At 39.9% G+C, this 26,714-nt stretch overlaps 1 protein-coding gene across 1 annotated transcript in view; it reads left to right on the top strand.

Moving 5' to 3' along the window:
• Positions 1–26,335, top strand: part of RIT2 (Ras like without CAAX 2) — a 172,649-nt gene extending 146,314 nt beyond the window's left edge. The window contains exon 5 of the mRNA XM_050329248.1: positions 24,768–26,335. Within this exon, the coding sequence (XP_050185205.1) occupies positions 24,768–24,995 (228 nt within the window). The 3' untranslated portion in view covers positions 24,996–26,335. The remainder of the gene's footprint in view (positions 1–24,767) is intronic.
• The last annotated feature ends 379 nt before the right edge of the window (positions 26,336–26,714 follow it).

Here is a 26,714-nt window from a genome sequence, read left to right as displayed (position 1 = left end):
TAGGTGTCCAGAATAAGGTTGTCTCTCTGTCTCATGATAACTGTTTGAGGTAAAAGTAGGAATGGACATCTTCAAATTCCTGTAATCTGGGGTGAAGTAATTTTTTTTTTTTTTTAATTTTCTGATATAGAGGAAAAGTTTTAATATTTCTTCCCAAGCACTGTGTGCAGGGTAAGCTTCACTTTTCCAGTGCAAAATGCACTGAGATGGGAGGCAGTTTCATGCCCCACAGCTGCGCCTGGGGTGGCTTCTGCACATTGAAGCCTTCAGAAACCTTTAGACTACAAAGGTTCCCAGTGCTACCAACAGCCATCTCCTGACTCATCTCTGCATAACCTTTTTTGGCTGCCTAGTACGAGTAGGTACCTATGTTTTATGCTATGATTTTGACATCATGTTTGGCGTTAGACTCATGAGCCGTAGTGAGGCTGCTTCTGGAGTGCATTTTCCAGTTCTGGGCTCCTCAGAACAGGGGAGACATGGAGCTCCTGGGGCAGATCCAGTGGAGAGCTACAAAGTTAACTAAGGGACTGGAGCATCTCTGTGATGAGAAAAGGCTGAGGGAGCTGGACCTGTAAAGTCTCGAGATAAATGAGAGCGGACTCAGTGTCTGCAGGGAGGGCTCAGAGGATGGAGCAGACTGTGCTCGGTGGTCTGAGCAATAGGACAAGAGGCAAGGGGCAGAAACTGATGCCCAGAAAGTTCCACCAGAATATGAGGAAGAACTTCATTCCTGTGCAGTGACCCAACACTGGAACAGATTGCCCAGAGAGGGAGATATCTCACTGGAGATATTTGGGAACCTTCTGGACTCAGTTCTGTGCTGTGTGCTCTGGATTGACAGCACAGGGATGACCCTGCTTGTGCAGGGAGGTTAAACCAGATGACCCACTGTGGTCCCTTCCAACCTCACCCATTCTGTGATTCTGTGAACTTGAGCTTTAAGCTGATATTTGTCCACAAACAATCACTTTATCCCCAATAAGCAAAACACCTTCTGAATCATGGTATTGCTGCAGCATATGTCTTCCTAGAAGAAACTATCAAGGTGCCATATTTTCACAACATATCATTTGTAAATTGCTTGACAGTTATTTCTCCCATTATTATTTATCATGTTTCACTCCTCATAAACTGGGGGGAAAAAAAGGGTTTATTTTCTGGTTAACAGGGTCTAATAAGAAGATGTCTCTTGATAAATGGCAGGATATGAATCAGGTTATATTGCACATTGTGAAACATTTTCCAGCAGTAAAAGTGCAACAAATAATAATTCTATCAGCTTTATTGAATATTGGTTGCTCAGTCTCATATGTTAAATGGATGTCTTACAGCACCCATCAAATCTGCTGTAGCTGTAAAATACACATCCCTGAGCCTTCAGTACGTGTTTTTATATGAAGAGGTAAGGATAAGACAAAAATACTTTGTAAGAAGGCTGTATCAAGCAGCTGATACTGTGTACCAGTAGTGAGGAAAAATGCTATAGACTCAAAGCAAGGATGTGCTTCATAATTGCAAGTACCAGGAACAGAAACTTCCTTGGCAGAAACAAAGTCTGTCATAGTGTCTAAAGTCACTTCCACAAAAGTTACTGCCTATGCTTTTAATTAAATAAATTATTATATTAAATAGCAATAGAAACAGGGATAATAATAATAATAACTATTCATAACAACAACCTTGCTATAACTGGGTCTCCTGAGTGGAAGACACTCTGCTCAGAGACCTCTACCTGGTCTAACGAGTGAGTCTCCACATTACCACGAATCATCCCGATGTCTACAGCTCTTATTTGTCCCTACTCCCTGGTAGCAGACCTGAGCAGCAGGTACAGTAACAAACTACAGTAAATCCACCCAAAATCCAACGTATTCTGTGCCACACATCAGGCTTGGACACCAATATGCTCCGTTTGTAATGAGGTCACTGAGGAAGGGAGGCAGCCTGTCTGTCTCTCAGCCCCTTCTACAAGTGGGGAAGGCAATTCTCGAGGGTGGTTTAACAGCATGTCCACTATTTGAAGCACAATCCAAGACTGAGTGGATCTACACCACAGGTATCTCTGGAGGCAAGTTTGTGTGACTGCACTTTGGTAGGCATGGGGAAGCGACCTTAAAGACAGTCTAGTTCCAAGTTGCTGCCATGGGTAGGGACACCTTCCACTAGAAGAGGTCCAACCTGGCCTTGGACACTTCCAGGGATGGGGCAGCCACAACTTCTCTGGTCATCATGTTTCAGTTTCCTCACAACCATCACATTAAAGAATATCTTCCTAAGTCTAATCTAAACCTCCTCCGAAGCCGTTCCCCCTTTTTCAATGCTACATGTTCTTGTAAATAGTCTTTCTCCCCTCAGGTACTGGAGTGATGTAATTATGTCAACCCAAAACCTTCTCTTTTACAAGTTGAACAGTTCCAATTCTTTCAGCCTTTCCTCACAGCAGTTCCAGTTCTCTCAACTTTTTCCTCATAGGAGAGGTGTTCCATCCCTCTTGGTGTTCCTGCCCTGCACTCACTCCAACAGGTCGATGTCCTTCCTGTAAAAACCTAATGACACAGAGGCTTGTCCAAGACCTCTTCTGACATTCATTAATGGTTAGAGCCAAGGAAGAGGCTCAAGCACTGATCCATAGATAGTTATGCCGTTAAACAGTGAGCATGACCACTCAGAAACATTGATACATTGGAATAACAGCTCACAGTATGATGTCTATAGACGATTTGGAGGAAGGTAAGGCTACAGGTTATGTCAGCTGGGTATTATAGACAAGGGGACCTTTCATTGGGGTCCAGAGAGAGTTTAGCTATATAAATTTATGGTTAGAGAAATGTCTCTCTTCTATTTTACTAATTGAGATAGATTTAGACTGGGTAAATAACTTTCCCCCCCAAAAAAACTTACCCAGCAAACAGCCTACATAAGACAATAAATGGTCAACACAATTTGTTCCCTGCCTGAGGGGCTGCCTGACATAGTGGCTGAATGTAACATCTGTGGTCAGGCATTAGCAATAAATGCTTGCCATCCTTGCCAATTGAAAGGTTTTGATCATGAGCACCTTGTCAAATTACAATCTGTCTCATGAAGTCCTCTCCACCTACTCACTAAGCAGCCATGGAGTGAGTGCGTTGACAGGTATTTTACAAAACAATTATTACTTTAAGTATGTTTGCTGGGTGAAAGTGAATTACTCTTTTACCTAAAGGCTGTTTTCTCACATAGTAGGGAATTCCCATACTGCACAGTTTGGGTAGTAGACTAAAGGCAGAAAAGGTCCAGTTTACTCAAGAGAGGAAATGTGTATATCGCATATTATGTAGAAAAATGAACAAAAACCTCACCTAATAAAGTGCGTTTTAATACATCCTGTCTTTTTTAATATGGAGTTTCCAGGTCCTCTTCTGATATCAGCTGGCTACTACTGTGGAGAAGGTGGTGGCGCTGGTGAAGAAGGAGACTCAATCGCCACTGTCCTTTCTGTGCTTTCCTCATTTGTGCTTCAGGGACATGCAGGGAATATGTCCAAGGCCAGTCAAAGGCAGCAGCTCTGAGATCAAAATCAGACACAGACACTAGAAAAACACAAGGCACCATACTCCAGCACAGTGACTGAGCTAAAGAGATCTAAATCCCAGGCATCGGTGTTCATAGAACACACTTATAAATTTAATTTAAAGCAATATAGAAGCAGGAGGGACAATCCACAAGGAGTTAGGAGAACTATTTTTTTTTTTTTTAATTCTCAGTCTTCATATAGACCTTTTCCTGTGAGTTAAGCTGGACATTTTTCCTCTTTGTGTCTTCTTCTTGCTCACCCTTCATTTCCTTGGCCTCTGGAGACTCTTGGCCAATCTCTGTGCTGTCTCTGATTATGGGGTATGAAATTTATCCCAACAGTACTAACTGGTACAGTCTTCAGACACTGCTCCAATAAAAGATCTACCCGTCTTCACATTGTGCTTTGCTTTAGAATAGAGTTGTCTTTAATCTAGTTTTCCAGTACTACTCTGTGCCTATTTTCAGGAGGGGTTTTTGACTGTTAGAACAACTTCTATCTTATACTGCATGGAACCAGAATGGGTAAAAAAAAAAAAAAAGATGTTGTGGGTTTTTTTCACTTCATAAAATAAATATCATCCCAGGGATGAGGCCTGGAGGACACACACTACCATGCGAGTAGCGTGCAGCCTATTTGCCTTATTAAACAGAAGGCTGGGAGGTGGTTGCTTTCAGTTTAAATGCCCCAGGGAGAATAGAGATAAGGGCAAAATCTCTGCTCATCTTTACTACAGCCAGCATTGAAACAAGCAGCAATGCCTGGGAACTGATTTAAACTGCAGTTGAAGCCCATTCGTATTCGAGAAGAGGCTCAACCCTTTCAGCAGTGCTTGACCACTGCAGCATGTCATCACAGAAACTTCACCTCCTCTCCACTTTCTCCTGTGCAGGTGGTTTTTAACACAAGGTACTGAGACTAATGAAACTCTACAGCTTTTGTGTTACTCTGAAAGAGGTCTGATTAGTTAATTTTATTCTAAAGTCTATAAATAATATATATTTTTAAGTCTACATACCATGCACATTTGAGACTCTGGTAATGAGAAAGATACTGAACCAAATTATAAGTGTGTTGGCAACTCTATTTCTTGTCTTTGAATAGAGGCACACACAGTAAATGGATAGGTTCTATCTGGGGCCTAATGAGTCTAAAATAACAAAGTGTGGCAGTGGAAAGAGCTACTTACTGGGATCATGATTGTTATTGCTGCAAGCACGGTCATAGAGGTCCAAATTCACCACATTTTCCTTTGTGGAACGGAGGTTTTTGCTTTGAGTGAGCTATCTACAAGTCTTACAAAGCAGATCTACAGACTATGAAGAAACTTGCTTTCGCTGGGTATATAAAATGGATAATTTAGAATTTTTTTTTCAGTGACAAAGCAGTAGCTTGTTTTCCATAAGCACAATGGTTTGTAAAACACTTTTTGATGACTGCTTTATCTGATAACCACAATTATTTGCCATGGGAAATGGAGGGAGACATTAGGAGAACTCACCAGAGCCAGATATGATCTACACTACCTCTAAAATACTCTACTTCTCTTTTTTTTTTTTTTTTTTATTTTTCCTATTGCTGCATGCCTACGAAGATCTGAAAGCTGGGGGAGGGGGGGTGGAAGAACAGGTTCATAAAAACACTCTTCTGTGTCATGCAGTCTTGCACTCTTCAGCACAAAATAAAAAGAAAAAACATTAAAAATTAAACCTTTTCTGAAAAAAATACTTAATATTGCTACCTAATTGCTTAATTTGGTTCTGTTTTTCTACAATATGTGTGACACCACATGGCCAAATAAATCTGAGTGTCTTTTTGACCTCTGGTTGGTTGATTAGTTTTTCTGTGGGTGACTGATGACTGTCATTGATTTTAAAGTGGTTCTGATGATGATGTATGTGTGATATGCCGGTTGATTTTCAAAAGCACCTCTTGTTGGCCTCACTCTAAGTATTACAGGTCAATAATACAATTGTAGTGTGAGTAAAAAGTCACTGATGTGTAAATGAGAGGAAAAAAATCCATGTATAAAAGATTTTGAGATTTTTTTTCCAGGTAATATTTAGAAACCATTTTTATATAGGAAAGGCTGTAGCACCTCAGCTTTGAAAATTAGGATCTGTCAGATGTTCATCAGCCAAACAATTGAGATACCCAAAATGGTCAATTTTGAAAGGATTGGCCAGACATGGAAATGAACAAAAACAAAAACAAAAAAAGGGAATGTAACACTCTCAAAACGTGTGTTAAGTTTTCCTTCAATAATGAGCAGGAATCGCAGTGATATCCTCACAGAGCTGAATTCACCTTGCATAAATTTGAGGAAGGAACTACATTATTCAGAGGCCATGGTGTTCAGAAGAATTGCTAGACTTGATAATTATTTTAACAACCTGCTACTTTGTATCACAAAATGAAAGAAATTACATTAGTGGGACTATTTTAGGGAGGCTGATCAATCAGTGCATTTGTGAATCTCTGGGCACCGTGGAATAGCACTTTGTATCAAGGGCTGCCAAAGAGATCACATTACTTGGGTGTTTGTTTTTAAACTTACCCTTCAGAAGATGTTGAGTACATGTAAGCATTGTGGAAGTGCTGAAACCCACTGATTCATCTGTACCCAAGCATAGTTTGTAGAAATGCTGTGAAAACATCCTGACACAGAGCCCTGCCAGTACATTTCAGCCCTGACCTCATTATAATGCTTCGATTCCCTCCAACAAAAACTGCCCAGCTCTGCCAAATTCTGCCAGCACATGGCGGTTTCATTGCACAGGCTCAGATGAAATACCAAGTTTGTTCCTGTGGGTGACCCATGTAAAGTGAGGTTTGAATGGAAAGAAAACAGCCCCCTTAGAAAGTGGTAGGGTAGATAGGCTGTCCACCCTAAGGGCTATATATAGATATGGGGAATCTGTTAACTCCCTATAACATTGTACTGTGCTTTTGTGTGGTGGTCACCGTTTCATCTGGAATGCTTAATGATTTTTTTTCTTTAAAGATGACAGTGTAGATTGAAAAAATATTGTGTTTCCTTCTATCTAATCCTCTAATAATTTTACAAATATGCTTTGGAGACTTACCAGTGGATTTGACAGGTATTATGAGATTACACCATATAGCAGGTTGATATAAAACTTAATTGGATGAAAAGCGCTTTGAACTAGAAAGATGTGCTATACAGCATATTCTATGTGGCACATGGAAGTGTTATAGAACAAAAAAATTTTTCTCTTTGAGGACAGTCTATGCATACTTAAATATATCTTCAAAAATTAACTCAGCATTTAGTTTATAAAAAAAACCAAACACCTACGCCATCACCTCTTAACAGAAATAAAGTATAGCCAAATAATGACCCAAATATGGCTGGCAGTGTGGTCAAACACGGAAAAGTAATACATTTAAATTACTTAAATGATAGTTTTTGGATTTATCTGTTGGTTTCTTCTGCCATTTCTGATATCATTTATTGTAGAATGGAATTCAGTGCAGTCTCATGAGAATGACATTACAACTGTGTTGCCAGAGGCAAACAAACACGGTACAGATGCTTTAGGGAGATAAAAAAACCTTAAATGCTAATATTTTACTGATGTTGAAAAAAAAAAAAAAAAAAAAAAGCCAGGACAGGAACTGTGTTCAGGGCTTTCTTTTTTTGTGTTAAAAGAATGCTTCTCTCATATATGGGGCAGTTACAGTCTTAAACACATGGATTTTATTTCTGTGGGTTTTAGTGCCGGGGAATGTGACAGAGTAGTTTCTGACAGATTGCCCTGAGCGTATATCTGATCTTTCCTACTGCTGCCTCTACGGTTCACTGAGAGGAGATCAGAAGGCCTGGGGTTGGCAGGTGGCAACACAAAGCACGTGAACCATAGGGTTATACTTCATGGATTTTTTTTTCCTTTTTTTTCTTTCCTCTTTTTTTTCACTTTTCTCTTTTTTTTTTTCCCCCCTCTTTTTTTTTACTTTCCTCTTTTTTTTTTTTTCCCCTCCTCCACCCCTTTCTTACGACTGACTTTCAACAGTTTGGCCTGTATAAGTCCCCATCTGCTCCATCCCCCTCTCCAAAAAATGGCAAGCCTGTGCAGTTAATTCATACAGAAGCCTCAAGGAGTTGGATTATTGGAATTAAAGCTGTGCTGCCCACCAGTGTGGGTCATGAACCAGGGCCCCCCATCGTGCTGGAAGCCAAATGCAGGGCTATTCACAGAGTGGGGTGTCTGGAGCAGCACAGCTTTATGGCTCCTTGCCATCGAGCATTTAGTCTCTGTCAACTCAGTATTTTCACATGGAAGGTGATGCCATTAGTCTATTTTCACTTGATGTAGCTGGGAAGTTATAATCACACATTAATAAAAATAGGGACAATCATCCAGCATTTCATAAATCAGCCTTTTCTCCATCACGTTCTGTACAACCGTAACAGATGGGTTAGTTGAGATGGGCCAAGAGAGAAGGGTGATTTACTGGCAAAAAAATTATGACAGCTGGATTGCACACATATAAAACCACACACACTCTTAAATGTAAGTAAAATTTGAAAAGGGGGGGATTTGGTTCTGACCCCACCAGTTAGAACTGAATCTACCACCTAAGAATATTAGGTATTACCCTTCAATTTGCTGATCTTTAACATTTTCATTAATGACCCAGGCATAAAAATGCAGGAGCGTACTAACACAATTTGCTGATAACACAAAGTGGAAGCATTTTCTGTCTAGAAGAGACAGGATTATTGTAGAGGAAAAGCTGTGTGACCCAGAGGAGTGATAGAAGTGGAATTAAATGCAATTGTAAAAAGTGCAAGGTCATGTCCTTAAGGACTAATAGCAAGGCTGTTTGCTATAACACATCAGCTGGAAGGCAGGAAAGAAATCTTGGATATATCAGGCACTTGCAGGGTGATTATAAACTACAAACATCATGCAATTGTGTATAAAATAAATGTCACTTCAAGAGGTATTCAGAGTGATTTGTTTATCAGGGCCATGGAAGCACTGAAGGTATTATAGAAGACACAAGTGAAATATAAGTTAAGATTAGCTGTAGTTGCTTATGGGTGATGATGACAAGTTCAAATTGGAACAGATGTAGAGCATGTGTATCAGGCTGGTCCTATCAGGGAAAATTAGAGACAATTTAATTTCTTCAGCCTAAATGAAAGCAGAGTTGTGATAAAAGAGCATGCATATACTGATAAGAAGCGAAGGAACATAACGAATTGTGAGGAAGAACCATTTAAAATAAAGGACAATAAGTGAAAAACATCTAATGGGAATTTTCTTGCAAGGGAAATACTATGGCTAGAAGTTAGGTGATGATTACTGATTAACTCATGACAATACAGAGGCTTCAAGACTCCACTCCTGCCCTGTTCTCTCCTCTCTTCTCTTCTTCCCTCCATCCATGTGTTCACACATGGACCAAGCACACACAGGCAGGTGAAATGTCACTGAGATACACCTCTTTGTCTCCTGTTATCAGTGCATTCAACATGCTGACAACCAGCTCAGAAAACCTATTTATTTTTTCAGTTGTACTCAAGAAAGCTGAAAGGATAGAGACCCTTACCCAAGACCAGAGAACTTGTACAACTGACGGGCAGAGTTAAAGATTTGTACTTTCTATGAGTAATCTTATTGATTTCACAGGCTCACAAATGCAGAGAACACTAATAAAAGAAAAGAAAGTGAGCCAATATCAGACACCTAATCCCTGGAAGACCAAAGAAATTGAAAACTGTTAAATCCCATTGCAGATGAGCAGTAGTGTAATTTTCATTTAAGCTGTTTACTGATCCCATAGGTACAGCTTTTCTGCAGTCTGCAGTGTGTCCCACCATTATGGAGTGCAAAGTTCAGTGTGTGTTCTGGAATGAAAATAGTATTGAGTATAGATCAAAACAGTTCACCTTTCACTCAAGACATTGGAGAAAAACAACCATGGTCGTAAATGTCACATCTAAATAGGGAAGCAGCAGCAAACCACATCTTTTTCACGGGTAGGTCTCAGTGTCTAGAGCTGTCTATAGAAAGGTGCAGTCATTCTGTATTGAACTCAAATGTTCTCTTGGATCATTTTAAGCCATCTGTGGTCTAAGCTGTTCCTTTCTTTCCCCTGCCCCCCTCCTCCTACCACTTCATTTGGTGTACTCAGGTATAACACTTGTTCAGAGATGGATGGCTGCTTGTTATCAGACTGTTTCTTTAGGTCTTAACTGAAATGCAGCAGAATTTTTTCCATTTACTTCAGTAATTTTGCTTTATTTGCTCATGCCCACATGAGCTCATTGTCTCAGGCTGTGAGGCCTTCTCTTTCATATTATCAAGGCCTGTCCTCCTTGCTAACATTTGGTCCACTTTGGATTTGCACTCTTTTTGAGAAAATACTATTAAGAAAAAGGGTTGGAAGTGGGTAATCAAGCTTTTAGAACATGAAAAGTGGTGAGAAAAGCAACCAAACAAAAAAACAACAGAAAGAAATAAAGCAGAAATCCAGCAAGTGGAAAAATTCAAGTTGTGGTCAGAAGTGTTTAACTATCAAAAAATTCTACCTGTATTTACCTATGTGGGACAGCTTTATTTCTTGTTATGTTCATCTTGACTCATCAGCTCCATTTTCATGTGCATTTTTTGAGCAGCCTTGGAAGAACTCTCAGTGAGGTTGAAGTGATAGGGCTCAGCTGGTGAGTGTACACTCAGTTTAGCTGAGATAAGCAGTTTGAAGCTAAATCAACTATGATGGTAAACATTTTCAGTACCAGTTGCCTTTCGAAAAAATAGATGATGTGTTTGTGAAGCAACCCTCCCAAAATTCCGTGTCCAAGCACATGAAGAGTAAGAAATGGCCTGGGAACAACTGGCATGGATTTACCAAGGGTAAATCACGCCAGAGAAGCTGAGTTCTGTGATGGTCTTCAGACAAGTGACTCTGTGGATAAAAGAAGTGGATTAAGTTTACTTTCAACTCTTACAAGGCTTTCAACTCAGTCCCACACAGTGTCCTTGCAGCCAAACAAGTGAGGTAGGGTTTGGAAAGGTAGACTAAAGGTGGATGGGAACTAATTAGCTGGATGACCACACTGAAAGGGTCGTGATGAGCAGTAGAAAGTCCAGATAGCAGTGAATTACTAATGGCATTCCTCAGAGGTGAATTTCAAGGCAGCATTTTGAATATAAATATTAACAACTGAATGTTGAGATGGGAAATACCTTCTCAAGTGGGACTTAGCTGAGAGGGGTGGTTGAAACACTGGCAGGTGTGGTATACGCTGGTATAAAGGAATGTAAACAAGAGGACATTGTCAGACTGGAGAAGTGGTCTGACAGGACCTGCACCAAGTTCAGCAAAAGCAAATGCTAAGTATGCAACTGGGATGGACACCATCATGCAGCAGCACCCCTTGAGCACTGCAGGAGAGAAGGCAGCTTTGCAGAAGAGGACATGAAAGTCCTGGTGGATGAGCTGGCCATGAACCCTACGTCCCCTTACAACAAAGGTGGTTGGGTGCTTCCTAGGTTGTATTAGTAAAATTGTAGCCAGTAGGTCCAAGGAAGTGATCCCTGGACATTTTTTCAGCATTTGTGGGAGTGTATCTGGGGCACTGTGTTTGTTTCGGGCTTGACAGCACAAATCCTCAAGATTGTCCTGGGGTTGGAGCACAAAAGAATAACAGTAGAGGCTGAGCTTATGGATTTGCTGAGTCTGATGAATTGAAGGGAATCACCTTCATATTAGAATGAAGACAAAACTAGATTTTTATTAGAGTTATACAGCAAAATGACAGGAAGAAATAATAACTAAAAAACAAACAAAACAAAACCCTCACAACATTTACAGCACGAGAAAACATGTAATTTTGAGACATTTGTGGTTTTTTACTACAAGAGGGGTCAAACAGTGGAAGAAGTACCCAGAAAAGTTGGGACATTTCCTTCCTTGAAAATGTTCAAAATTTGTCTGAATATGTCATGAGTGATCTGCTCCAGGTGGACCCACAATTAGCTGGAGTCAGTGCTAGATAACCTAGAGAGATTTCCTCCATCCTAAGCCATGCAAGATTCTCTGATTTCTACACAGCTTTCAGTGGAAAATATTTAATTCCACCTTGAAAAATTTGTGTCAACCATAGCAACCACCTCTTCTCTCTGACGTGGGATCTACATTTACTTTTCCACGTTTTTTTTCAGAGATATTATACCTATCTTCTCATTAATATTCCTCCCATTACACACAGCGAAACTTTACCACAGGCAGTTGTCGTTTCCTAAGCCATTTAATAACACTCATTTTATTTCTACAGGTAAAAAAATAATGGGGTGATAACATGTCCTGAATTGCTAGTGACAGTAACTGCTAAGGCTTCAAGCACTTACTGTTTTTCACCAGCTGTTGCTTTTACTACCAGCAATTTTATTCCCCCAAACCTAGGCTTATTTATGTATTTAAGAAAATAAAAAATAGCCATTAGGAAATAGTAAGCAAGCTTCCTGAGAGAAATCAAATGAGTTATTTTCTGTCTTTGTCATTGTTATACCTGTGTGGATGGGTAAGGATGTTTCAAGTTTGCCGGTGGTGCTGGGCTGTGTGGTGCAGTCACACACTGGAGGGAAGGGATGGGCCATCCAGGGGGACCTGGACAGAGAATAGATTGAGAGCTGCCCCCTGGAGAAGGACTTGGGGGTGTTGGTTGATGAGAAGTTCTACATGACCCACCAATGTCTGCTGGTAGCCCAAAAATTCCCTGTACCTGGGGCTGCATCCATAGAAGTGTGATCAGAAGGCTGAAGGAGGTGATTCTCCCCCTCTACACCACTCTGGGGAGAAGCCATCCAGAGAACTGCATCCAACTGTGGGGCTCCCAGTGTAAGAAGTATGTGGAGCTGCTGGATGTCCTGAGAAATTTTGGCTGCCCCATCCCTGGAAGTGTTCAAAGCCAGGCTGGACAGGGCTCTGAGCACTCTGGTCTACTGGAAGGTGTCTCTGCCCATGGCAGGGGGGTGGAGTGAGACAATCTTTGATGTCCTTTCTGACCCAAACTGTGCTATGATGATCCTGAGAATTCCAATCCATGCTCTGAGCTGTGGTGTGGCTCATTCAGGCATGGATGTTAATCTGCAAAAATTCCAGACTTACATACCAGCCACCATCATTACCAGTGACAAAATACTGTTAATATTTAATGAGCCAGATAAGTTACTCCTGAGAAACCATGTCTTTCTCCTCCCTAAACCTTAATACTCTTCATGTTTTAGTGCATTATTTTCCTCACACAGTGTTATTAATATACTTATCATAAGTTATGTGTTATCTGTTTCCTCTCTTTAATTTTCAATCTTTTCTATTGTTTGTAATCTTTTGTCTGGAGGAATGCAGAAGCAGCAGTCCACCTGGTTGCTTTTCCCCAAGGTTATGACACACCACGATTTTTCTCTAAAAAAACTCTGAAAACCTTGAGAAAAGACAGGACATCCTGGCTTGTGGCATCTATATTACACGTGCTGTATTTTCACCTTTTCACTGCCATTTCCAGAGTCTGGCCAGAATTCAGGTTCCACTGAGTTATCTGACCAAAACACAGGAAATAAATAAATGTCAGAAACTGTTTCGAAACTGCAGAGGAGCTGATGTTGAATGACTCCCGGTACTGAAGGGACTCTTTAGAACAGTGCTTTGTCAGCACCCACACCCAAGTTTTGCTGTAAGGCCAAACTTTCTGCAGGTGTATTGGAGAGGCTCGACCTGGTCCCAGAAGGGTTTACTGTCTATGTGTGTTTGTGTGTGTAGATGCAGTTTCACACACACTGCTGGGTAACCTGAGCTGCAGGTTTATCAGTGGTGGGCTGAAAAGTCTATTACTTTGGATAAGAATATGAGTTATAATCATGATTTGGGCTCAGAGGATATATTAATACAGCAGTTTTTATGCATCAAGAGTATCTGCATAATTAGAAGGATACATCGTGGAGAGAGGAGGTTAAACTGATGCTTCTGTCAAGGGATTTCTTCCATTCTGTTTGTTAAGAGTCTGTTTACTCATTCTACCCCCAAGCTAGCATAATAAAGATATATTGTCTTTCACCCCCCCACCATCCTTCCACCTTTGCTCTTCTGCTTCTTTCTCTCTTCATTACATCCTTTTCTTTGTGGCAAAAATAAGAAGGGGCATCCCTGTTTAGCTTCAGTAAAAAAAAATAAAAATTAGAGAAAAAAACCCCTCTGATTACACCCTCAGGCATCACCATTGCTTAAGTTTCTGTAAGTAAAGTATCCAACACATCTTGGGGATGTAGGCAAGAATGTTTAGGGCTATATTACAAAAAGTTAAGATTCTGCCAGCTGTGAGCTCTTACTTTGCTTACTTTAAGGTGCTCAGTCTTCTGATTACAAATCAAAGCTCATGGGCAGCAAACATGGAAGGGTTATCCAAAGAAAATGCTCCCCAAACCAAGCTTGCCAACAGGACAAGTTAACCAGAGATATATGAACAAGTTACCACGGAAACCATCCAAACCCATCTTCTTAGCCTGCAGTAAAAGTGAGGTAATTTGAGCAAGGTTAGAAGGCAATAAGAGAGCTTGTTATGTCTAATTAGCTAAATGTCCTCCTACAGCTCTTCCTACCCACTGGCCATTTAAGATTTTTAATTTTTCTCCCTGCACACATTCATTTCTCGTTGTTATCCCCTTAATACACAGTTGTTCAGACTCAAGTTTCTGTTACGCATTGTCCACAGTGGTGGATCACATCACATGGTGGAGCTAAATGGGTGCTTCTTATGCAGCTGTCACTCCTGTTTTGAGGTTCTTGTGTCACGGGCCTTTCGCTTCCAATATTCCTGTGACAAAGAAAAGACGAACTCTCCTTTCGTCACATCAGAGAGGAGCTGAAAAGCAAGTTTCCGTAAAACTACCATACATTTTCAATCAATTCATATTCCGCAAAAAAGTAATATTTTTCCTGAATTAATATTGACATGGGGAAGATCAATGTCATTAGTTAGATAAAGATACTCTGCAATATTTCCTGTAATGAGATTGTTTGACAAACCTTCCTAATAAACTTCAGCATTACTAAACCCTCAAAATTAATTACATGTTCCAGGAAAAACAAACACAACTCTTCATCTCTCCCATTTTCTGACATAAAATCCCTTCTCATTTCATCCAGTAACTTTTTTCTTTAAAAATCAACTCAAGGTTAAAAGACAAAGGATGGAAAGGTGAAAAATTATTCTTTAAATTGTGCATAAGACACTTTGATACCTCATATTTTTCAACATGTGCTTACTTCAGCAAATCACTTCTGAAAAAAAAATATTCCATTGCAGTCCAAAACTTTATAAATACATTATAAATTCTTCCTCCGCTTCCCTTCTGTCACATATTCACTTCAGCAGCCTGGGCAGAATCCCTGAATCCCAGCAGATGACAATTGCCTGAAGATGTAAGGAGGAAGGAAAGATTTCTTACAATTTTCTTTTCACTACCAGAAACTTGTGATGGTGTTCCCTGTTTGCCTGTAATCTGAGTCTGGGAGTGTGTTTAGATGTGAAACCTGTACACCAGGATGATACACATGCGTTGCACTCCACGTGGTGTGAAATAATGTGTGGTGTCAGAAAAAACAACTCTATTTGCTGCATTTGGAACACATTTTTTGTGACCTTTTTATTCCAGCGTTGGAAACGCATATTCATATTAGCAAAGAGGAACTTTCAAAGCCTAATTCCAGTAGTTTGTTTGTATGTCTGAAAATGAGACAATTAACCAAACAAAAGCATTAGATACTTTGGCTCAACAGGTTATTTCGGATCTGGGAACCATGAATATTTTTGTTTGGTTGCGGAGTGTTTTGGTTTTCTTTGCTGGTTTTTTTTACTTTGTCTACAGTTCTTGTTTGAAGTCATATGTGCAAAAATGGACAAATAAATACACACCTTTTTCTGCCTCTTCTTTGTTTTGTATTTAGCTCTTCAGATTCCTTTATGGTTTCCTTTGAATTTCTTGAACTGCATTCCCCAATCTTCAGCAGGTAACTGAGGAAAATAGAACACTGAAAGCACAGTCTTGGTCTTCCCTTCTTAATGTCTCCTGCTTTATTGTCTTATATTCTCATGTCAGTTGAGTGTTTTCTGGACAAAATATTGCTGTTAGAGACTGTATTACTCCCCTCTTCAAAGTAATATAATATCAGGGAGATTTGAATATGTTACTGGGAGTTAAGCTATTTACTCAGTCCTTAGTCTGCTTAGTGCCTGCATTCTGAATTCAATTGACTAGAGGAAATTTAGTGTCTAACACATGGTTGAAAGTAGCTTGCAACAAGCTACAAATAGATAAAAGAAATAATAAACACTATCAGTGTTAAATACGCATTCAATAGTACTTCAATAGTACCATGAATACTTCAATACTACTAACTTTCTATTTACTTAAAAAGAAGCCTAATATGTACATTTTCATCTTCTTTTACATGTATTTTTTTTAAATAACCATCTGCTGTTATCAGATGGGAATTGATTTACTTGTTGCTTAAAAAAATTGAAAAGATTCTCCTTTCATGCGAAAACAAAACTGATATTCCTAGATATTTTTTCCCACTTACAAAATCCTGATCTCCTCCAACAGATGTCCAAGTGAAACCGATGTAGGGATGTCTGATTTGCAGCCATCTAATGGCCATCTATGTCTTCCGCTGAGCGTTGCAATCAAAGAACCTTTAAAGATGATGGACAATTTAGAAAATTGTCAGATCTCTGAAAAATGCTCTGAGCAATTGACCTGAACTTATTCATCTTGAAGACTGATGCTAAGGATTTAACACTTCCACATTCTCTTCAAATTAGACCCAGAGCTATTGCTGACTGATGCAGGATCATGTGGCTTTGAGTATCCAATTCAGTCAGATCCTGAGGCCATCTCTCCAGAAACATTTCCTGATGTAAAGATGCTTTAACCCACTCATCAGTCTTGCTTCTGACAAGATAAAGTCAATGGACTGCAGTTTGTAGTAAAGAAGAACAGCTTCAAAGTCTAAGCTGCAGACAGCACCCTGATTTCATAGTGATTCTTATATGAAATGAGACATTCATTAGCTATTTAGCATTATACCTGTGAAAAAATGAAGTGAAATATTATCACAAGTTGGAAACGAGACCAAACGAGCTTTGATTGCTCTGAAACTAAGCAACTGCATGGAGAATGTTTCTTTTTTTATTCCAAACATTTGCCCAAAGTAGGAATGAAATTACCTGGAGGAACAGCTCCTGTGTTGCAAGGATATCATGGATCCAAGGTGAGGGAAAATAATAAAATGCCAAAAAGGGGAGAAAGACTAGACAAATATTAGTTCTAAGTAGTAATCTGTATCACAAAAGATGTTAAAAATCTCCAGAAATTATTGAAGCAATGAATTTGTAATGAATCTAGAGTTTTTTCATATGAAAAAATCATGAAACAGATGTATTTAACATAACAGCTAGCTTTAGCTTAGAGTTGTCCTGAAAGAGTATAGAAACTACTATAGTAGTCAGAGAAAATGTCTGTCCACCTAATCTAACAGTGGTCAGTAGTGAAGTGCATAAGACCAAGTGATGGTTGATGCTTCATCAGATAACTCTCACAACCCCCAACAATTTGCAGTTCCCTTGGACCAAATGGGAACATTTTTCTTTCTGGTTCAGAACAGACTGAAAGCTGTGTTTCATGTCACGCCATAGGAGTAAGAAGTACATCATTTTGGACAAATCAGTCTCCCTGGTTTTGTCTAGAAATTTAATTTTTACCAAGACTATGAAATAGTTTCTCTTTAAAAAAGGAACAAACTAGTTTTACAATCCCATGTACTCCATTTTCCATCCTCTAAAAATAGGGTACAAAGCTCTTCACAGAAGCACCAGACAATCCTATTTTTTTCTTCGTAGCTAAAACTACATTTTCTTTCCTGTCCATTCCTTCCTTCCTGAAGCAAAGTCCAAGTTACAAGTGGAAGGGAAGGAATATCTGAGTCTCTGTAATGTGAGTTCCTTCAGAGACTGGAGCAGCTGAGGACATGAGATGTGTATTGCTGTGCCATGGGCTAATTCCATGGCATTGAGTCCAAGGCATAAACTCACACAGCAAAACTTTTATCTTCTTGTCTCAACCTGATAGTCCTGCAAGACCAGAAGGAAAACATGGAAAACTCTTATAAGGCATGTGACTTTGGGATGGGAGAAAGAGGAACAGAACTAATTGCAATACCTTCAAGATAATGATTAATTCTATGTCAGCTTTTATCTTGCCTGGCCTTGTAATCTAGAAAGCAAGCAAAGCTGAGCCTGCAGAATTGCCTGCCATGAAGTCAGAGTGAGGTTTGTTCAACTAATTACTTCTGAAGAGTTCCAAATGGATTTAAGAGTAATGCTGTTGACATGAAATTCTCCTTCCACGTTTCTGCAGGGCATGTTACTCCTTAACTCTTCTGGTTACTGAAAAGAGCTGTGCTCCCCCAGGAACTGAGGGAAAAAGTAAGGTTTTGTTTGGTTCAAGTAGAAATGCTGGTTTGTGTCAGTGGAAACTAGTTGTGAATTCTAGTGGAATTCTGGCCAAATCAGATCTGTAACTGCAGTGTATGAATTCAGGAGCAGAATCATTTATGGTTAAAATGTTTGCTTTTGCAGAAAGAAAAGTTTCAGCATTACGTTTCCAAGCAATGATTCACAATAAAATAAACTTCAAACTGTAATGGTGCAGAATGTTTGATGTTGAGGGAGATAGAAACTGGAGGTTTTAACAACGAGGATTTTTGGTTAACTTTTGTGTTTACTGTGCGTTTGTTTTGACTGAAGTAGAGTCGTATTGAAACTCTGGCCACAAAAGATCACACTGGTTTTTCACAAACCCTAGTCTTCAACATTTTTTTCAGTCTAAGCTGATTTTGAGTTGATCTTGTTTTTTCCCCTTCTTTCAGAAATGTCATTGCTCAGTGGCAAGAATATGATAGACCGTTTATAAGTGTAAAGATCTGGAGACAGTAAAAATGAGTAAAAGGCCTTGGAACATTTTTTTTTTCTTAAAAAAAATATTCTGTGACATGTATTATGTGAACAAATACCAGCAGTGCTGTTACCATAAGAAGACAAAGAATTTATTTTTCCTGTTTTATCTGGTTCTGCTCATGTTTTCAACCCCAGCCACTAATAAGCAAGTATTTGAGCTTTGACCTGAACAATGGCATGTCACACTTGGAAAGATCCTTATACCACCCTGTAGGAAGTCTCTGCCACTGTGCCTGTTGATACAACACTTGTCCAAGGAAAAAATTAATAGCTATCAAAAATGACATGGGTATAATGGATCTCCTCTTGGATTGGTGGTTTGGGCTGCATGTTTCTCAAAACAGAGTTCGGATGTTTACAATGAGAGCCTTTGGCTCTAAAAAAGTCAGGTGGTAACATTCAGATCAGCCTTTGCTGGACACAGTCCCACCTATCAAAATGCAGAGCTTCTCCTGTCTAGGGTAGGTCTCTGACACCTGCCAGTGCTGGCTGTCCAGGAACCACCTAATTTCTTCCTGTTACCTTAGAAATAGAGTTATTAACTAAGACTAGTGAAAATTGGTCAGTCATGATTGTTATTCATCATTCTCTATGGCTACCAGAAAGGAAGTTGTAATGAGTTGAAGGTCTGTTTCTTCTCCCAGGTAACAAGTGATAGAGCAGGAGGAGAAGGCCTTAGATTGCACCAGAGAGGGTTTGTATGGGATATTACTAAAAATATCTTCACTTAAATGTCGTTGTTGTGATGGTCAAGAAAACAAACTGACAGACAGACAGCAGGCAAGGAATAAATTGTGCAAAAAGACAGCTTTATTGCTTTTTCTCACACTTCCTTTTATATCATCTCTGGTCTGCCGTGGTGTATTCTCACTGGTCCAAATCTGCCAGCAGGGCATCTAAAAACACGCTGATAGGGTGAACTTCATCAACAAGGATGTGGTAATGCCATTTCCATGTCAACACACACTCCATCACTTTCACTTCCTCCCAGTTGTCCATTCTGCCTTCCTACCCACGTATCTGCTCACTCAAGGATACACCTTCAGCTCAAGGGTGAGGACTAAGCCCAGGGATTTCACAGACCCACTGCAGACCCCAGTACTTATAGGATGATCAGGTGCTGGAACAGGTTGCTCAGGACAGCAGTAGAATCACTGTTGCTGGAATGTTCAAAAAAACATGTGGATGTGGCACTTGGGGACATGGTTTAGTGGTGGCTTTGGCAGTGCTGAGTTAATGGATGGACCTGATGATTGTGGAGGCCTCCTCCAACCTGAACGATTTTGTGATTCTATGATTAATGAGAAAACTCACAGTTGTTCTGCAGGAGCATCTTAAACACAAACTGTGTTAATACACAATCTGGCATCTGATTCTTGTTCTCTGGAATGGGACTTGCTGAGAAACAGAAAAAATCCACTAGAGATTAAAGGAAAGGGTATGGATCTTTCCAGGACATTATTCAGAGTACTCATGGCTTATCCTGCTCCTTTTATTATTTACTGTAGTTAAAAAAGGCTGCTCAATATGCTACTTCCCTCCCTATGCTCTTAAACAGTTATCTTTTGTGTACAACTCCCAAAACTTTTTGCCTTTCAAAAATGTAAAGCACAGTCAAAACCAACTGGAATTCCTCCTTTTAGCCTTAGTGGAATTTAGATGAGCACTCTGTTGAGCAACATGGGTGCCCTTCTGTCTCTGGTAAAGACCATGGGCTTTCAGGGAAAAAAAAAATCATAGATCAAGAATTTTGGATATATAATTATCCAAAATTATATAATTCTAATGTTGACTTTCAGGGTAGGAGTCTGTAACAAAAAATTAGGAGAATTCTTGCAACCCTTAGGACTTCACAGCACTCCACCTGCAACCTCCAGATCTCTTCATGGTAAGCTGGAGGTCCCAATCACAAGAGGAAAACTGCAAATACCAGCTCAAGAAGAACATGCTGTTGCAGGGTTGAGATGCATAGGAGGAAATGCATTTCTTTCCTACCTGAAGACCACCAATAACTCACCCAAGATGTTGTTGTTGACTCTGCTAGAACAACCTCCATCAATGAAATCTACTTTGCAATTCTCTGTTGAGCACAAAAAGAGTGTGATCCTGATGGCGATTTTCTAGCTAATGGTAGTCCAAGGGCAGAAGCAGACTATTGATCTGTTTAGTTTCTTTGCACTTTCCTTCTCAGATACAGGTATTCAGGTATTTTTACACTCTCCCCATGGGGGCCAGTGATTGCCAGTGCCTCCCCACCCACCACCCAGACCAGGTGGTTTTGTGGAGGAGTTGACCTTAGTGGGGAACTGGCTGTCTCAAAGATGGCAGCTCATCCATCATGGCTTTCACAAGCTGTCAGCATCGCATTTAATCTCACTTGTAATTTTCCAAGGAAGGTTTGCAAAAGCCACAAACGGAATCTTAATGCCATATAATGTGGTTTGTAGCCCGTGAAATACTTCCTTTGAGGGGGAGGCTGTGCTATGTTCTAGCTGCTCTCAGCTATCCAGACAGGGAAAACTCCCAAATTCAGCCTGTAGTCCCACGTGCTGTGTGCTGTTGTAACAGGTATATCTTTACTAGACACGATTCAGTTATATGTTGTCACAGCTGTATCTTCCCTCCCAGCTCACCTGTAAACAAATGAGCACTCAGAATCATGCACTTTGCAAGGCAGTCCTGAGAAGACTCTTTTCCAGGGTGAAACATCATGTTCATGAGGCTTTATTCCCATTTTATGGACTTGTCCTTGAGGGATCTTGTCCTCTGGTAGTCCTGCAAGCTTCATGACCTTCTTCCATAAGTCGTGATCCAAACTCCGCCCAGACAAAAACAGTTTTAAAAAGTTTGAATCAAAACCTGGAATCCTCTGCCAGCTCTTTAATTTTCATTTTTCATTATCTTCACTATACCTGTCTTCCGCCTTCATTGCCTTCCTAAGGTTTACCAGCACAGAAATGAGATAAATTGGAATCAATATAACCAGAATTATACTCTTGGAAACAATGCCACATTCAATCACGGGGGGTTACTCTAAAGACAAGATATAAAGCTCTGCTTCCCAGATATATATTCAATAGAATGACCTCAGTCCCTGACCTGTCTGTCCGTGTCACGCTGACAGATCATATCTGCCCACTGATACAGACCCTCAGAACTGCGATTTGTCAACAAGTCCCTGGGCTGTGCAGATCTGGGATGGATTTCTATGATATAGTTTCTCTTCTCGCAATAAGATGGGGACAAGGTAAATCCCTGGAATTATGCGTGCGTCAGTCACCTTATCAAGGGCTTTATCCCCTGTTTCTCATTCCATGGGTGTCTGGCCTCTTGACCAAATTATGAACTGAAAGAAAAATGTGTACTTTTCCTCTAGATATTTCTTTATATTTACAGTTTCTTCAGCAAACATATTAATTAAGTGACTATAGCTACATTCATCGGTGCTGGAAGCAGTAATGGTAATTATTATACCATTACATTTCAAAAAATTGTGTTTTCAGCCTTGAAGTTGAAAAACATCAGCTAATCATCCTGAAATTGTTTGTGCCAGGTGTCCTCCTCATGCTGAATTAGCTCCTAAAATTTTGCCGAAGCAGTTAATCAGTTCCTGAGGGCAAGATCTAAGAAAAATACCTTGCTTTGAAATGAACTATCGCCATTAATAATTTTAATGTTGTCTCTGTAATTTGGCAGGAAACTGGAGTCCGAAACCAAACTTTTGTTGCTTTTCATAGAAACACATCCAAGTCTGCCCAAGTTGCAAACCTCCAGCCACACAGAGACTGGGAGGAAGTTTTTCTGCATGATTTAATTCTCCTGAGTATTCTCCAGTTCTCACAGCCCTTAGCAATCTTGTTTCATTACAGAGTATAGCGTGTCTTCCCTGTAGTTGTTCTTCCTTGCATGGGGGAGAAAATATAGTTTTGATCCTAGAGAATACAAAAAAAAAAAAAAAAAAAAAAAAGTTATAAAAAGAGAATGGAACAAAGGAGTAGCTAGGTGGGTAAAGACTAGAAAATCACAGAGCAAGAGGGCAATTTTTTATACTTGAGTGTTATTGTGCTTGTACCCTAATTATATTTACAACCTTACCATTTTTTTAGCATAGGGATGTTTCAGTTTATGTGGAATTTTTTCTTCCTTTTAGATAATCAGTGTATGAAATCTTCACTGAAACTGCAGCTCTGAGTAATCATTTGCTCAGAACTGCAGCATCTTTAACAAAATAAAATAAAAAAATAATTCCTCCTTTGGCTCAAACAAGCATGGCAAGGAAAAAAAAAATCATTAAAAAGTCAAAAATAAACCAAAATAGTCTTCTATCCAGACAATCAATTCCTCAATGGTGCCCAATAGACATATTGAATCATTCATTTTGCTTACACAGCTGCCCAGAGAAAAACAAGGACCATATTGTTACACATCGCCTTTTGCTAAAGGTTGGCAATTATAGCAGTTGGAAAGCAGTAACCATCTTTCATTGTGTCAGTAAGTATTATTCAGGTTGGCATACAGCCTCCCTACTTACCCTCACAGTATTCTTAATTAAATTAAGATTACATCTGGAGCACAGAGCAAGGGTCCTTACCAGTGTCACAAAGTTTGTGACTCGATGTGAAGGTGACAGTGAGGAATTCTGAGGTCTCTGTTATGCAGGTACATGCTTGGTGCAGATTTTCCTCCAGGCTAGAATGAAATGATTTTCCTTTTCATCCCAAATCCTGTTTCTGACCATGTCCAGCTTTACAGATAGACAGAATACAAGCGATGAAGTGAGGTCATTATTTATTATTAAAGGTCATTTTCCTTACGGTAGGTATGAGATAGTGTGTTTGCATCTTGAGGCACAGGGATTTACTTCCCTAATAAATATAAATGACACTTTAGGTGCATGAAGATAGAAATAAGGAAAAACAAACAAACAAACAAACAAACAAAAGGCACCAAGATGAGTCTTGTGATAGACAGTAGCAATTGAGACTTTTCATGGCCTATTATGTAGTTCTTCACAAAGCTGTCTCAAAGTACTGTTTTGACTTTTTATCAGGATGTTTGGAAAGTTACTTGAATAAATCATGATATTCAAATGCAAATAAAAACAAAGGCTGGGATTTCTGACCTAGAATTTAAATATACACCATACATGTCATTCATACAGTTCATTTATTCAGATTTATGTTCAAACACTGAAAAGAAAGGCTGGTGTGTTGGCTGAGAAAACTGGCTTCACATTCAAGAAGCTCATAGACTTTGCTCTGTGTTTTTCTGTGGACTTGTATGGTTTTGGATAATCTTCCAACGTATAAAAAGTACCTTAAGTGAAAGGCATGGGCGGTCCTTATAAGCATTTGAACTCTATTTGAACCACACACTAATCAGAATGCTGATTTAGCAGGCTGGCAGGGCAAATGCCAAGAGGTAACCAATACGAAAATTTTAGGAACAAGATCCCTGTTTCAAAATTCAGGCAAATTAAAAGAGTTTCCTTCCCTCCAGCCTGATGGTGAATCCTCCCCTTACAATTCGTCAAAATACAAAAACACATTTCCCACATGTTCTCTGAGAATGAAGCCACTTAAGAAACATGAGCTGAAAAGCAAATAGATTTTGGATCTTCATACAGCTCAGGTATGAGCTCAGTGATAGGATTACAGACCAAAACACTCAAAGGCATGCTCAGAAATTAATGTGACTGAAAAATTTTAAGGTATGAAGTCTGGTGTTCTTAAAGAGTCAAGTTACCTCCAGGATTAGGTTAATGCCGAACAAGGATTTTCTAGGGTCTTAATTCTGTCAGAGTCTTTCTAGTCATTCATTCCATCCTACAGTACAAAGGTACCAGCACTGTCAAACTGCAGGATTACTGTACTAAAGAGAAGAACTGTATGGAAAAAACAATGCATCAGAATTAGGGACATAATATACCTGAGCACATGAATGTTGCCAGACTGCTCTCTTCAAATATCTCATGAATTCGATCTGATCCTTTCACTTTCTAATCTTCTCTGTTGGGTGCTGTTAGATTATTTTCCTGTAAAAGTAAAGGTCGTTGATTTGCTGGGTGAAAAAATTCAGACTATACATGCTGTGATACTCTCATGCTAACTAGTGCTCTGTACATTAGGGTGTATTTATGGACTTTTCTTTTCTTTGTAGGTCTCAACTGAAGAAGGAATGAGTTTAGCCAGAGAATACTCATGCTCCTTTTTTGAGACTTCAGCTGCACTCCGCTTCTACATTGATGATGTCTTTCATGGACTAGTGAGGGAAATTCGAAGGAAAGAGTCCTCTCTGCCCATGGTGGAGAAGAAGATGAAGAGGAAGGATAGTCTGTGGAAGAAACTGAAAGGATCCCTGAAGAAAAAAAAGGAAAATACAACCTGATAGCAATCCTCCAGGAGCCACCCCTCAGGAGCTGACCAAAGTAACCTGTAGTTGCTCAAAAAGGCAGCATTGAGACAGCATCTTCCAGAGCAGGTTCTGGAGTTCCTTCCTTTCAGCCCTCACGTGGGAGTAGCTCCTTGAAGGACCCATTCATGGTTGTCCTGTGGCTCTTCTGTACTATAGATAAAGTCATTTAGCATACCCTCTCATCCCTTTTCTGCAAGTCCAAATGGATAAAATACTGTGTTTTTTAATGTGTGTTCCCTGGACTTCAAATGCTACACCAGCATCCAAGGCAGAACCAGCTTCTACCAGCTCTAGGACAACGGATGTACTTATTGCCTCCTCTCTGCATGCATGGATCATTTCAACATTCCAGGAACGAATAGCATTGATTTCAGTGGGCATTGTGACTGTTTCAGGACTTTGGATTTCACCTCCAGCTTTGCATTGCCATGTGGGTTTAGGGTTAGACTGTGCTCAGCCTGCAAGCACATGTCTGTGTGCAAATGTGTGTGTGAATAGGCCCAAAGGGAATGCTGGGGACTCACAATTTTGACCCTGTGGTGCCCTATCCTCATTGTGTCCTTTCCAGTTAGCAGGAAAAGTTTTGCAAGCAGAGTACAAGTCGTGCACCAGCTGTTCAGAGGCTGCAGGGACACTGCTCTGTCTCCTGTGATCTTCACTCACCAGGGCCTGGTAGCAGAGCAACCATGTCCTACAGACATGCAGTGCATTGAAACCATAGAATAGTCTGTGTTGGAAGGGAACTTTTAAAGGTCACCTACTCCAAACCCCTGCAGTGAGCAGGGACATCTTCCACTAGATCAGGTTGCTCAGAGCCCTGTTCAACCCGACCTTGGGTGTTCCCAGGGATGGGGCGCTCACCACCTCACCGAGTAACCCGTGCCAGTGTGCCACCACCAGCTACACTTCCCTGTCCCAGCAAGGAGCACACAAATGCACTGTTTGCCTGATGATTCCCAGAGCCCTCCCTAGGGCAGTGCAGCTCTGTCCCAGCTTGTAACAGCATCTCTCCGTGTAGTATCCAGCCCTCAACTTAAAAGAATTCCATCAGATCACCCAGCACTGTTCACAGTCCTTAAACGTCCAGCTGAATCACCTGAACAATCAGTTGGACAGGTCTTTTGAGTATGCCTTTTTAAAGCTGGCATGAGGTACAGTATATTCTCACAAATCTATCTTTTTGTTTTGTTTTGGTTTGGTTTGGTTTTTGTTCCTTCTGACTTCTTCTACTACTGTTGTTATTTACAAATATTACAAATGAGACATGCATAAGTTTTGTCAAAAATAAAGATTGCAATTTCCATGAAACCATACTACTAGTCAGTGTCATTTGTGCCTGCCCCGGACTGATAAGTGATATAATCAAAATATATACATATATTTTTGTTAGTAAATGTTCATTTTTTCACGCTTCTCTGACTATTTTGTAGGGTTTCAACTAATTATAATTTGTGTGGTTCAGGGGGCAGTAGATTTGTTTTCCTCTGTTAAAACTGAAAAAATTATGGTTTCATGAAGAATTTTAGTTAGTTTCTGATTATTAAATTCTGACGTTTTGTTCTTTACCTTCCCTTCCTTTCAAGGGAATCCAGTGATATTTTTTGACCTGCCAAAAATTCTTCATTGCTGTATGCAGTTAGATAATATGTGGTTATATTTCGCCTTCAGAAAGATTGTTTCAAAGGAATAGAA

This window comes from Myiozetetes cayanensis, unplaced genomic scaffold (assembly GCF_022539395.1).
Source record: "Myiozetetes cayanensis isolate MyiCay16 unplaced genomic scaffold, myiCay2020 scf4, whole genome shotgun sequence".
Lineage (NCBI taxonomy): Eukaryota > Metazoa > Chordata > Aves > Passeriformes > Tyrannidae > Myiozetetes > Myiozetetes cayanensis.
This window is presented reverse-complemented; position numbering and strand designations above follow the sequence as displayed.